The sequence below is a fragment of the Chlorocebus sabaeus genome, chromosome 29 (genome assembly GCF_047675955.1).
Source record: "Chlorocebus sabaeus isolate Y175 chromosome 29, mChlSab1.0.hap1, whole genome shotgun sequence".
In the NCBI taxonomy this organism is placed as follows: Eukaryota; Metazoa; Chordata; class Mammalia; order Primates; family Cercopithecidae; genus Chlorocebus; species Chlorocebus sabaeus.
In genome coordinates, this window is record NC_132932.1 from 21,302,930 (window position 1) to 21,316,550 (window position 13,621).

General features: G+C 47.9%; 1 protein-coding gene across 4 annotated transcripts in view; it reads left to right on the forward strand.

Annotated features, from left to right (window-relative positions):
* ZSCAN2 (zinc finger and SCAN domain containing 2) overlaps positions 1–12,990 on the forward strand; it is a 35,140-nt gene extending 22,150 nt beyond the window's left edge. For 3 of the 4 annotated variants that reach the window (XM_007990273.3, XM_007990272.3, XM_073013066.1), the window contains exon 3: positions 277–2,170. In XM_007990273.3, coding sequence (XP_007988464.1) covers positions 277–1,715 — 1,439 coding nt within the window. In that variant the 3' untranslated portion in view covers positions 1,716–2,170. Of the gene's footprint in view, positions 1–276; positions 2,171–11,658 lie in introns of those variants that run through there. The other variant, XM_073013067.1, reaches the window with a different exon arrangement.
* Positions 12,991–13,621: the final 631 nt, after the last annotated feature.

A 13,621-nucleotide genomic window follows, 5' to 3' on the forward strand; every position in this document is an offset into this window, starting at 1 on the left:
CTTCATCCAGTGTATCATTGATGGGCATTTGGGTTGATTCTATGTCTTTGCTATTGTGAATAGTGCAGCATTGAACATATGTGTGCATGTGTCTTTATAACAGAATGATTTATATTCCTTTGGGTATATTAAACCTGATTATTAAAGGCTTTGAGGATTTCCTAGCCTCTTTGTGTTCACTGGAAGTTTAATTTTTATAAATTTCCCCCTTAGTTTCCTTTTGTCATCATGACAGGGAGTTGAGTAGACATTGTATGTTTTTCTTCATTGTTTCAGATTTTGAGATACAGAGTGAAAATGGGGAGAACTGTAATCAAGACATGTTTGAGAATGAATCACGTGAGATATTCTCTGAAATGCCTGAAGGTGAAAGTGCTCAGCACTCCGATAGGGAAAGTGACTTTGAGAGAGATGATGGCGTCCAGAGGGCCCAGGGACACACCCCAGGCGAGGACCACGGGGAGGTGCTCTCTCAGGACAGGGAAGTTGGCCAGCTCATAGGCCTGCAGGGCACTTACTTGGGGGAGAAGCCCTACGAATGTCCCCAGTGTGGGAAGACCTTCAGCCGGAAATCCCACCTCATCACACACGAGAGGACCCACACAGGAGAGAAATACTACAAATGTGATGAATGTGGAAAAAGCTTTAGTGATGGTTCAAACTTTAGTAGACACCAAACCACTCACACTGGGGAGAAGCCCTACAAATGCAGAGACTGTGGGAAGAGCTTTAGCCGGAGTGCCAACCTCATAACCCACCAGAGGATCCACACTGGGGAGAAGCCCTTCCAGTGTGCCGAGTGTGGCAAGAGCTTCAGCAGGAGTCCCAACCTCATCGCACATCAGCGCACCCACACGGGAGAGAAACCCTACTCGTGCCCTGAGTGTGGAAAGAGCTTTGGCAACCGATCCAGCCTTAACACGCATCAGGGGATCCACACTGGAGAAAAGCCCTACGAATGTAAAGAATGTGGCGAAAGCTTTAGTTACAACTCCAACCTAATCAGACACCAGAGAATCCACACAGGAGAGAAACCCTATAAATGTACTGACTGTGGGCAGAGGTTCAGCCAGAGCTCAGCCCTCATCACCCACCGGAGAACCCACACAGGAGAGAAACCCTACCAGTGCAGTGAGTGTGGGAAAAGCTTCAGCCGCAGCTCCAACCTGGCCACGCACCGGAGAACCCACATGGTGGAGAAGCCCTATAAGTGTGGGGTGTGCGGGAAGAGCTTCAGCCAGAGCTCCAGTCTGATCGCACACCAGGGTATGCACACAGGGGAGAAACCCTATGAGTGCCTGACATGTGGGGAGAGCTTCAGCTGGAGCTCCAACCTCCTCAAGCACCAGAGGATCCACACAGGAGAGAAGCCCTACAAATGCAGCGAGTGTGGGAAATGCTTCAGCCAGCGCTCCCAGCTCGTAGTGCACCAACGGACCCACACAGGCGAGAAGCCCTACAAATGCCTCATGTGCGGCAAGAGCTTCAGCCGGGGCTCCATTCTGGTCATGCACCAGAGAGCCCATTTGGGAGACAAGCCCTACAGGTGCCCTGAGTGTGGGAAAGGCTTTAGTTGGAACTCGGTCCTCATTATACATCAGCGAATCCACACTGGGGAGAAGCCCTACAAATGCCCTGAGTGTGGCAAAGGCTTCAGCAACAGCTCTAACTTTATCACACATCAGAGAACTCACATGAAAGAGAAAATTTATTGAAGTGGCAAAGAGCAAAAGTGAGGGACTGACCTGGAGTGGGAGTTGCCACACTGCCCCAGCAGTGATTCCCTTTCAAAGAGCCGGGCTTCCTAAACATTCTGTGGGGTTTTGCCAGAATCTTTCCCTTGCTCATCCTCATTTCCAGGACACTGTCATTTTAGTGGTCTGAGTCAAGTCCCATATACATTAAAGAACAGGGCATAGGAGTGGAAGGTCTGGAAAGTTGGGTCTTTTTCCCTTACATTGGGTGACTTGATTGGCCCCCTCTCTCGTGATTCCTCTGTGCCTCAGTTTCCTCTTTGGTAAAATGGAGGGGAAATGTTTCTCCATGTGGAATGGAAGACAGCATGGCTCACAACGTGGGCCAAGTCCTCAGAGAAATACTGGAAATCTTTGGTGTGGTTCTGGTTGTTTTGTTGTTTTGCTGCTACATTGTTGGGCTAAGGTGCCTTCACCCCAAGCTGTTAGTGTTCCAGAGCTCCCTGCCCATGCTAGAATCTGCTCTTCTGGCTTTGGTGCCTTGGGCTTTGATTTCAGGTCAAGATGGAGGGGCTTCTCCAGTTCTGAGTCACCCACATGAAGATAAAGCCCCTTTCTATTTCCAGAAAGTGTCAGGAGCACAGAAACTTGAGGAAGTACAGCCTGGAGCCAGTGTCCCAGTGTCCTTTCCATTGGTAAGAGTTGGACAGGGCCTGCAGGAAAGGGGTAAACTGAGGACATTTCAGTGTTTGCTTTTGTCTCTGCCTACTGTCCTTTGGTAGCTAGGTCAGCTACCATGGGAACACATTTGTTCTCGTGGGGTTTTGTCCTGGAGAGTGTAGTGAAGTCTGAGAGCCCCAGCTGCCATCCCATGGTGGATGGTAACTTCTGTCTCATCAAGAGTAAAACAGTCCTGCATGCAGCAGGGTGGGTTTGTGCCTTTGGCCCAACAGATACATAGCCCCATAATTTCTGAATTATTCTATGCACTTGTTTCCCTCTTCTTTTATTTTTTATTTGATATATGCAGACCTAGAATCCTGTCAGGTAGCTTTTGTATACTAAGAACATTATTTTTAAAGAAGTGCTAACTTTGAGGACATATCTGTTCCCTGGAGATATTTGGGCTTGAATCAGGAGTTTGTCCTACAGGTGTCCCCCTTGATCTTGGGATGCTACCAGGGCTTTGTTCTCGGGATCCTCGCACCTGGAGAGAGTGAAGACGGGCATGATGGCAGGTGAAGGGGTTTGCTGTGAAGTAAGAGGAGATAAGGCATTTCCAGGAAATGGGAAACTGCCTCCTCCTACACATGGGGCCTGTGCTCAGAATGGGCTTAGTTCTTATAGGATGGATGCTCAGTATTGCCTAATAAAGTAGAGTTCCATTCTTTTCTTGAGTCTGTCTTTTACTATGTTAAAAACCTGAACTAGGCTGGCACAGTGGCTCACACCTGTAATCCCAACACTTTGGGAGGCCAAGGTGAGTGGATCACGAGGTCAAGAGATCGAGACCATCCTGGCTAACACGGTGAAACCCCGTCTCTACTAAAAATACAAAAAATTAGCCGGGCATGGTGGCAGGCGCCTGTAGTCCCAGCTACTTGGGTGAGGTAGGAGAATGGCATGAACCCGGGAGGCGGAGCTTGCAGTGAGCCGAGATCACACCACTACACTCCAGCCTGGGTGACAGAGCACGACTCTGTCTCAAAAACAAAAACTAGAACAAAAACAAACCTGAACTGTTAGCATACTCACCCCTCACTTCCCCACCCCACTTGCCTCCTGCCCCAGGCTGAGAGTGGCCCAGGCCTACATGGAGTAAAAGTCCGTTGCTTGGAAGAGTATACCTTTGGGTGAACCTAGACCTGCATGTGCTTCACCAGGGCACACACCTTTCCACTACCTTTTGCAAACCCTGCTTGGAATCTGTCCTCCAAGACTTGGAGCCATGGCTTTGCCTAAGGATCCAGGTGACATCCTGAGGAGCCCATTGGCAGTCACCTGTCCAAAATCCACTTAGACATGAGGAAGTTCTAGGCAGTGATGTTTGTTAAACAAAACCAAAAGAAAAGAAAAAAAAAATCAAGTACGCTGTGAAATCCCCATCATTAGTACCATTCCTTCACTAACTTGGCCAGCAGTCATTGAGGACTTAGGTACCACCGCTGTGCTAGGTGCTAGGGAGAGGTTGTGACGTCCCATCATTTGTCCAATAGAAGGAAGATTCTCATCTGTCTGGGAAAATACAGGAGCCGCCCTAGCAGTAAGGGAGAACAGATGGGATAGTTTCCCACCTGACATTAAGTTCTGGAATTTGATTAGTAAAAGGAACTTGGGTTGTAGAAGATACTGGATTTTTTTTTTTTTTTTTTTTTTTTTTTTGAGACAGAGTCTCGCTCTGTAGCCCAGGCTGGAGTGCAGTGGCGCGATCTCGGCTCACTGCAAGCTCTGCCTCCCGGGTTCCCGCCATTCTCCTGCCTCAGTCTCCTGAGTAGCTGGGACTACAGGCGCCCGCCACCGCGCCCAGCTAATTTTTTTTTGTATTTTTAGTAGAGACGGGGTTTCACCGTGGTCTCGATCTCCTGACCTTGTGATCCGCCCGCCTTGGCCTCCCAAAGTGCTGGGATTACAGGCGTGAGCCACCGCGCCCGGCCTGATATTGGATCTTTTTTTAAGTCTCAAGAGTTTATATTAAGCTTTTTGAAACTTTTTTTTTAAACTCCTCCTTACCTAGTAGAAACACAAAATATTCTAGAGGGAAAAAAAAAAAAAGGAAACCAGATTAGCTGGAATTGCAGAATTAAGCTGGAACCAGGTCATTGATGGGAAAATGATAAATTAACAGTTCACAAAATGTTGAGAGTTGTCTGAGATTGTTGCTTTGCAAATTAAAAGTAAATAAAGATTGTGAGCCCATCACTTCAGGTCCTGCCACGCCTCCATGGGTCCACAGAGGCAAAGGGGGCAGGATACAGTAGCCTTTGTGTAGCTGTGTGTCGGGTGGAAGGATGTGTCTTCGCCCCTAAAACATTTCAAGAAGTCCAATCGTTTTGGGAGCTCTACCTCTGCCACATCTTTGCTTGCAACTCAATTACACCTATGTCTCTGTAACAGGATATTTCTCCTTAAGGGTACGTGTCTTTAGAGATCTAGCTTTTGTCATTAGTCTGTTTCTAAAATCATGGTAGCGGCCTTGGGACCATTAAAAATTGACAATAAAGCCAGGTGCCATGGGGTGCACCTAAACTCTCAGCTACTCGGAAGGCTAAGGCAGGAGGATCACTTGAGTCTGGGAGTTAGGGAGACAAGCCTCAAAAATCTACAATAAGACTGGGTGCAGTGGCTTGCACCTGTAATCCCAACACTTTGGGAGGCTGAGGCAGGTGGATCACTTGAGGTCAGGAGCTCGAGACCAGCCCGGCCCACATGACAAAACCCCATCTCTACTAAAAATACAAAAATTAGACGTGGTGGCGGGCGCCTGTTGTCCCAGCTACTCGGGAGGCTAAGGCAGGAGAATCGCTTGAACCCAGGTGGTAGAGGTTGTAGTGTGCCGAGATCATGCCCCACTGCACTCCAGCCTGGGTGACAGAGCAAGACTCCATCTCAAAAAAAAAAAAAAAAGTCTACAATAAATGGTAAAAAGAGCTGGGCACAGTGGCTCACACCTGCAATCCCAACACTTTGGGAGGCCGAGGTGGGTGGATTGCCTGAGCTCAGGAGTTCGAGACCTCCCTGGGCAACATGGCAAAACCCTGTCTCTACAAAAAATACAAAAAGTAGCTGGGCATAGTGGCGGGCGCCTGTAGTTCCAGCTACTCGGGAGGCTGAGGCAGAAGAATCGCTTGAACCCGGGAGGCAGAGGTTGCAGTGAGCCCAGGTCGCCCCACTGCACTCCAACCTGGGTGACAGAGCAAGACTCTGTCTTCAAAAGGAAAAAGAAAAAAAAAAAAAAAAAAACAAGCAAAAGATAACCAAAAACACAATCGCTTCACCCTCAGCGTGGCCCTCAGGAGTCCACATCAGCAAGTCTTTTACCTGACTTTGGTCACTTCCTTTTCCCAGTCCCCACAATGGCTGTGTACCCTTTGGCCATTCTCAGAATGTCAGCTCCCAGGCTCAGCTCACATCTGAGAACCTTCAACCCATCAGGTGTGAACTCCCTCTGTTTCCCACCTCCAGGCTAACAAACCTCTCTGCGTTCCCTCAGTCCTCACGCCCACCCTCAGCCTGGAGCTGTGCTTTCAGCTTCATAGTAACCTCCACCCAGAACTTCCCCTCCACTACTCCATGATCAGGACCTTGCCCCATCAGCTTTTTCCTGTCTTGATTTCAAGTCTCTCTTCTTCCTGCCACCTATTCACCCACTGAAGTTGTTCCTGGAATCTCAAACTCAGCATGTCCCCTGACTGCCTCTTATTGCCTTTCCTCTTTGTGAGTAGCACTGCCACCCATCCTGCCTCACCCAATCCCAAAGCCTGGGATCATCCAAGACGCCTTCCTCCCTCAGAGCCATTCTTTCGGGAGTCACAGTGTGCACATTCTGCCACCCTACTCAGCATTCCCAGCCTCAAAGCCCCTGGCAGAGTTCAGACCTTTGCCTGGCAGCTGCCACAGCCCTTCCTGGTTGCTTCCTGGCAATTTTACTTCCATTTCCTGCCTCAGCCTCTCGAGTAGCTGGGATTACAGGCATGCGCCACCACTACTTCCTTCCTGGTTGCTTCCCAGCAATTCTACTTCTATTTCCCCTATGGCTGTGGGATATTTTATCAAGAGGATGAAAAAGGAAAAAGGACAAAAGTGAAATTTTGTCCAAAGATCTGAAATTGCTTAACAGGGCCAGGGAGCTTTGACAATCTCCAAGGCCGTCTGTGAGAGACTATGGATACAGCAAGCCCAGGACATGGGGTCTTTGCTGAACTTTCTGGTTATGAGACAGGACCCCCTTCAGGGATAAAGGGCCAGGAAGGACGATAACAAGTCACACACAAGGAATGACCAATTACAGTTGTGGATGGTCCTGATACTAGCTAGAGAGAAGCCTAAACATTTTAGCTAATATACTTTCTTTTTTTTTTTTTTGAGACAGAGTCTTTGCTCTGTCGCCCAGGCTGGAGTGTAGTGGCACCATCTCAGGTCACTGCAAGCTCTACCTCTCGGGTTCAAGCGATCCTCCTGTCTTTCAGCTTCATAGTAACCTACACCTCCCTGTGCCTGCCTCTCCATGTTGCAGCCAGAGTGAGCATTCTTTCACAGCAGAACTGAGCCGGCCACCACCTAGCTTAAGCCCTGAGGGGCTCCCCATCAGCTACAGAAAGGTCACACTCCTCAACAGCAGATGAGGCCTTCCTATGGGGAACCTCTGTGGAACCTCATCACATTCATTCCTTACCTTGCCCTGGTCATCACACTTCTGTGCCCTTGACCATCCTCATCCCAAGGCAGCTCCCCATCACTATGTGCAGCTGAGCCTTGCTTCAGTGCCCCTGCTCACCCTGCTCCCTTTTCTGGAATGCCGGGCCTCCATGTTTGCCAGGGCCCACCTGCCCATTTTTGAAGATGCAGCTTGGGTACCACCTCCTCCAGGAGGCCTCCTCCCTGCACTTCTCTGGCAGACCTGACCCTGCCTGTGGGCCCCTGCACTCTCCAGCTCAGTGCCGTGACTCTCGTTACATTGATCTGTTACATGTCCTCCCTACTTCATCCTGCCCCCTCCCTCCCTTCCATTTTTTATGTTCATACCCATCCTGAGGTTCCCAGCTCCAGGAACCTCCAGCTCTAGTACCCAGCTCAGTGCTTGTGATGGGAACTGAGGAAGTATTTGCCAATTGGTTCTCTTCATAGAAATACATAGAAATGCAAGAAGCAGGCTGGGCGTGGTGGCTCACGACTGTAATCCCAGCACTTTGGGAGGCCAAAGTGGGCAGAGAGGTTGGGAGTTCAAGACCAGCCTGGCTAACATGGCGACAACCCATCTCTACTAAAAGTACAAAATTAGCCAGGCATGGTGGCGCATGCCTGTAATCCCAGCTACTCGAGAGGCTGAGGCAGGAGAATTGCTTGAACCCAGGAGGCAGAGACTGCGGTGAGCCAAGATCACGCCGCCATTGCACTCCAGCCTGGGCAACAAGAGCAAAACTCCATCTAAAAAAAAAAGAAAAAAGAAATGCAAGAGACCGATGGAGCCCATGATTCTGGCCTGGATAGTGGATTAGGTTTCCTACGCTTTCCTTTGGTCAGATGATAAATGTTAGTTTTTCTTTCAGTGCCCTCTCAGTATTTACCTATGTAAGCTATGCACATAGACGAAGACATCTGTAAACACCAACCCACCAATATTCTAATGAAACAACTTATAGTTTTGAAATGTCACAGATAATCAAAAGCCCATGGAAAACCGTGCATATTGCAGCCGAATCTGTAGTACACAATTTTTTTTTTTTTTTAATAGAGACAGGATCTCACTATGTTGGCCAGGCTGGTCTTGAACTCCTGGGCTCAGGCAATTCATCACTTGCCTCAGCCTCCCAAAGTGCTGAGATTACAGGTGTGAGCCGCTGCACCCAGTCTTTTTTTTTTTTTGTAATAGAGACAGGGTCTCTCGCTATGTTGCCCAGGCTGGTTTCAAACTTCTGGACTCAAGTGATCCTCCCACCTTGGCCTCCCAAAGTGCTGGGATAACAGGCATGAGCAACCACTCTCAGCTCAAAATCTTTTTTTTTTCTGTTCAGAGGGTTCAGAGACTTTATCTTACTCTTATCCTTTAATACAGTGAATCCATATAACTATATCCAGAGACAGTTCCCGTTGTTTTAAATTGTTATTGGGCCGGGCACGGTGGGCTCACTCCTGTAATCTCAGAATTTGGGAGGCCGAAGTGGGCGGATCACTTGAGGTGAGGAATTCGAGGGCAGCCTGACCAACATGGGGAAACCCCATCTCTACTAAAAATACAAAAAAATAGCTGAGCATGGTGGCGTGCACCTGTTACTCCCGGCTACTCAGGAGGCTGAGGCAGGAGGATCGCTTGAACTTGGGAGGCAGAGGTTGTAGTGACCTGAGATGGTGTCACTGCACTCCAGCACAAGTGACAGAGCAAAGACTCCATCTCAAAAAAAGAAAAAAAAAAAAGATATATTAGCTACAATGTTTAGTCTTCTCTCTAGCTAGTATCAGGACAATCCACAACTGTAATTGGTCATTCCTTGTGTGTGACTTGTTATCGTCTTTCCTGGCCTTTATCCCTGAAGGGGGTCCTGTCTCGTAAACAGAAAGTTCAGCGGTGACCCCATGTCCTGGGCTTGCTGTATCCATAGTCTGTCACAGACAGCCTTGGAGATTGTCAAATGGAGGGCCGTTCTAGCCTCCCTGCTCCCTGGCCCTGTTAAGCTATTTCAGATCTTTGGACAAAATACTCACTTTTGTACTTTTACTTTTTTCATCCTCTTGATAAAATATCCCACAGCCATAGGGGAAATGGAAGTGGAATTGTGTGGGTGATGATGAGATTTTTGAAAGCAGAAGGTTTTAGAGCCTGGTGGAGAGGAAGGGCCTGTGGTTAATTCCCTTTGACTTTCCACCCCTTTGTTGGTGCCGTTGAGCTCATGCTTCTGGTTTCTGAGAAAGTGGCTCCATGGCCCATTTGCCTCTTGACCCCTCCTGCTCACTCTTCCTGGTGACGAAACTCTGAGACTTTTCCATTCATTCACAGGCCCAGAGGCAGCTGTGGGGGAATTGCTGGGAGGAGGATCTCATGCCAATGAAATACTTTGCCCGGGTCCCTCATAGCTCACAGGTGATGTAAAGCGTGTAAAAGCAGAGCTGCCCTGGTGACTGGAAGGTGGGAACCCAAGGCCCTCTCCTGGGTTGGGCCTTTGCCCCTTATCCCCAGTCCCTGACATAGCTCTGGAATTTCTAGACTGGTCCAGGGGATGGTTTGAAAGGTAGATGTGGGCCCGGCGTGGTGGCTTACACTTGTAATCCCAGTACTTTGGGAGGCTGAGATGGGCAGATCACGAGGTTGAGACTACCTTGGCCAACATGGTGAAACCTCATCTCTACTAAAAATACAAAAATTAGCCAGGTGTGATGGTACGCGCCTGTAATCCCGGCTACTCGGGAGGCTGAGGCAGGAGAATCACTTGAACCCAGGAGGCGAAGGTTGTGGTGAGCTGAGACTGCACCACTGCACTCCAGCCAGGGTGACAGAGTAAGACTCCATCTCAAAAAAAAAAAAAAAAAAAAAAAAGGCAGATGTGTGTGCAGGCCAAGAGTGCTGGCCTGAGTTTCCACGTTAGCCTTCTCAGAATTCCTGTTCCTAATCTAAACCAAAAATAAAATTTGAAGTCCCCCAACCGATTGATGAACCCCCTCTCATCAGCTAAGGGCATTCCAAAGTTAATCCGAAAAGCTAGTTCAGGCTATGATGGGAAGAGAGGTCGGACATGCCTCCTTATACCCCCCTCCCTGCTGTAATTCAGGCACAGCTGACCAGCATTCACATTAAAACAGATCTTAAGACTGACAAGGTGGATTCTTTGTAGCAATAAGACACCAAATTCCAGGCTGACTCTGGTATAACATCACATGACACATAGCAGGCCCTGAAAGAAATGGAAGAATTTTACTCCAAATTAGATTTCTGTGACTGCCAGACATGGTGGCTCACACCTGTAATCCCAGCACTTTGAGAGATCGAAGCAGGCAGATCACCTGAGGTCAGGAGTTTGAGACCAGCCTGACCAACATGGGGAAACCCTGTTTCTACTAAAAATAAAAAAAAATAAAAAAATAAAAAAAATTAGCCCACATGGTGGCATGCACCTGTAACCCCAGTTACTAGGGAGGCTGAGGCAGGAGAATTGCTTGAACCCAGGAGGCAGAGGTTACAGTAATCTGAGATTGCACCACTGCACTCCAGACTGGGTGACAGAGCAAGACTCTGTCTCAAAACAAAACAAAACAAAAAATTAGATTTCCTTGACACATTTTTAAATGCCTCTGCAAAGCTGTCCCTTGTGGGGAAAATCTACATTCTGTAGAGAATTCCCATTCCTTTCCAATTACCTTCCCTGATCCAGGAGAGAAATAACTTAAGAGTCTGGCACCTATTTTTGGTCTGATAAGACCTCTGAAGCCTGCTACTTGGCCTTCACAACCCCTTATCTTAATCCAGACATTCCTTTTTAATGATTCCAGGTCCTTTTTTTTTTTTTGAGATGGAGTCTCGCTTTGTCGCCCAGGCTGGAGTGCAGTGGTGCAATCTCGGCTTACTGCAATTTCTGCCTCTCGGGTTCAAATGATTTTCCTGCCTCAGCCTTCCGGAGTTGCTGGAATTACACGCATGCATCACCAAGCCCAGCTATTTTTTTAAAAATATTTTTAGTAGAGACAGGGTTTCACCATATTTGTCAGGCTGGTCTCAAACTCCTGACCTCAGGTGATCTGATCTGCCTGCCTCAGCTTCCCAAAGTGCTGGGATTACAGGTGTAAGCCACCACGCCCGGCCTTTTTTTTCTTTTTAATGATTCCAGGTCTTTAAATAACTCAACCAATTGCTAATCAGAAAATCTTTGACTCTATGACCTGAAAGCCCTGGCTTCCAGTTGTCCTGCCTTTCCAGACTGAACCAATGTACATCTTACATGTATTGACTGATGTCTTTTTTTCCTATTTTTTTTTTTCTTTTCTTTAAGAGATGGAGTTTCACCATGTTGGCCAGGCTGGTCTCAAATGCCTGAGCTCAAGCAATCCACTTCCCTTGGCCTCCCAAAGTGCTAGGATTACAGGCATGAGCCATCATGCCCAGCCACTGATTAATATCTTATTTTGTCTCCCTAAAATGTTTAAAACCAAGTTGGAGCCCTACCACCTCAGGCACATGCTCTCAAGATCTACTGATGCTGTCTTGGGTCATTGGTCACTCATATTTGGCTCAGAATAAATCTCTTGAAATATTTTACAGAGTTTGATTCTTCATTGACAATAATTTGACAACTGAACACACGAGGCCTCAGAGAGAACCCAGAACCCTGAAGGAGTTGCCTGAATTTGGAGCTAAGGTACCAACAGGGGTCCTTGAAAGCCCTCCCTGCAGATCACTTGAGCCCAGGAGTTCAAGACCAGCCTTGGTAACATGGGAAAACCTCATCTCTACAAAAATACAAAAATTAGCCTGGCGTGGTGGTGGGGGCCTATAGTCCCAGCTCTTCGGAGGTTGGGGCAGGAAGATTGCCTGAGTCCAGGGAAGCCAGGGCTGCAGTGAGCGATGATCAGGCCACTGTCCTCCAGCCTGGGCAACAGAGAGAGACCCTGTCTCATAAACAAATAAATAAATAAATGCCTCACCAACTTTCAGCTTCTCCTCCTAGTAAGTCCTCCTGAGCCCTGGACCTCTCGTTTGGTTGATGGTCCTTGGTTTATTGTGAGCTGTTGCTTTTTTTTTTTCTCCTAGGAAGATGTTTAGGATCCTAATTGTAGTTCAGAGGTTCATTCTAAATGTTCTTCTCAATTCCCTTTTTCTAAAGACAAGGAGAACGACCCCCTTGCAGGCACCCCATTTGGTATGTAGTTCGGAAGTACATTCTAAATGATCTTCTCCATGGCTTTTTCTCCCAAATTAAGCTCAGTGGGTTTGTCTGCACTGAGACTTTTTGTTGACGCTAAGTTAAGAAGGATAGAAGGAATTTCCATGGCCCAGCTTTGCACCTGATTTTCTGGAAAGCCCTCCCTGTCATCCTAACCTTCCCTTACCTAACCACAGGCTGCTCCTACTGTGAGGACAAGCACACACCTTCACTCAATTTGGACTTTTCATCTGTTAAACAGGAAGTGAAACCTACAATGCAGGGTTCCAGGATTCCTTCTCAGAACCAAACCCAATAAAATGTGTAAAGTAGGTCCTTTCCCTGAGGCTGCACCATTCTGGGCTCTCCCAGCCCTTCCTTGTTTTTTTTTTTTTTTTTGTTGTTGTTGTTGTTTTCTTTTTTCTTTTTTTTTGAAACAGTCTCCCTCTGTCACCCAGGCTGGAGTGCAGTGGCATGATTTCAGCTCACTGCAATCTCTGCCTCCCCGGTTCAAGCGGTTCTCCTGCTTCAGCCTCCTGAGTAGCTGGGATTATAGGCGCCCACCACTACACCAGGCTAATTTTTTTGTATTTTTACTAGATTTGGGGTTTCACCATGTTGGCCAGGCTGGTCTCAAACTCCTGACCTCAAGTGACCCGCCCGCCTTGGCCTCCCAAAGTGCCCGGATTACAGGCATGAGCCACTGCACCTGGTGCGTCCTTGGTATTTCTATCAAGTCATTTCCTTTGAACACACCTCCATTTAGCACGTAGCATTTAGCGAAGCATTTGTTAATAGCACTGCATTGGAGTTATTTGGGTTGCACATAACTCGGTGGCAGCGTTTTAGAAAATGCACCCACCGCTGGATTGCATTCCTTAAGAGGAAGGAGTGTCTCCTTTTTTTTTTCTCCCACGACAGCACACTCACGGCCTGGTGCTTTGCCCAAATTGCTCCCCACCTGTTGAATGAGAGTCAATGGTATGAATCTTGAATGACCCAGGACCGTGCAAGCAGGAGATGAGGAACTGTGTGTGTGGTAGGTGATGGGGAGGAACAGAGTGGTAAAGCATTACCACAGCTACCAACCATGCCAGAGAAAAGCGCTTTAAGTGGCAGAAAACCTTAACTGGAGTCCCAGCTTCATAGGGGCATCCTTAGTCCCAAGCTGTCTCGATTTATTCATCTCTATAGTAGGGACAAATAGGGACTAACATGGTTAAACAGCTGCCCTCGGCCCTAAGTGAAAATACTTTATAAACCGGCGTGGCAGCTCATGCCTATAATCCCAGCACTTTGGGAGGCCCAGGAGTTCAAAACCAGCCTGGGCAACATAGACCTCGTCTCCATTAAAAACAAAAG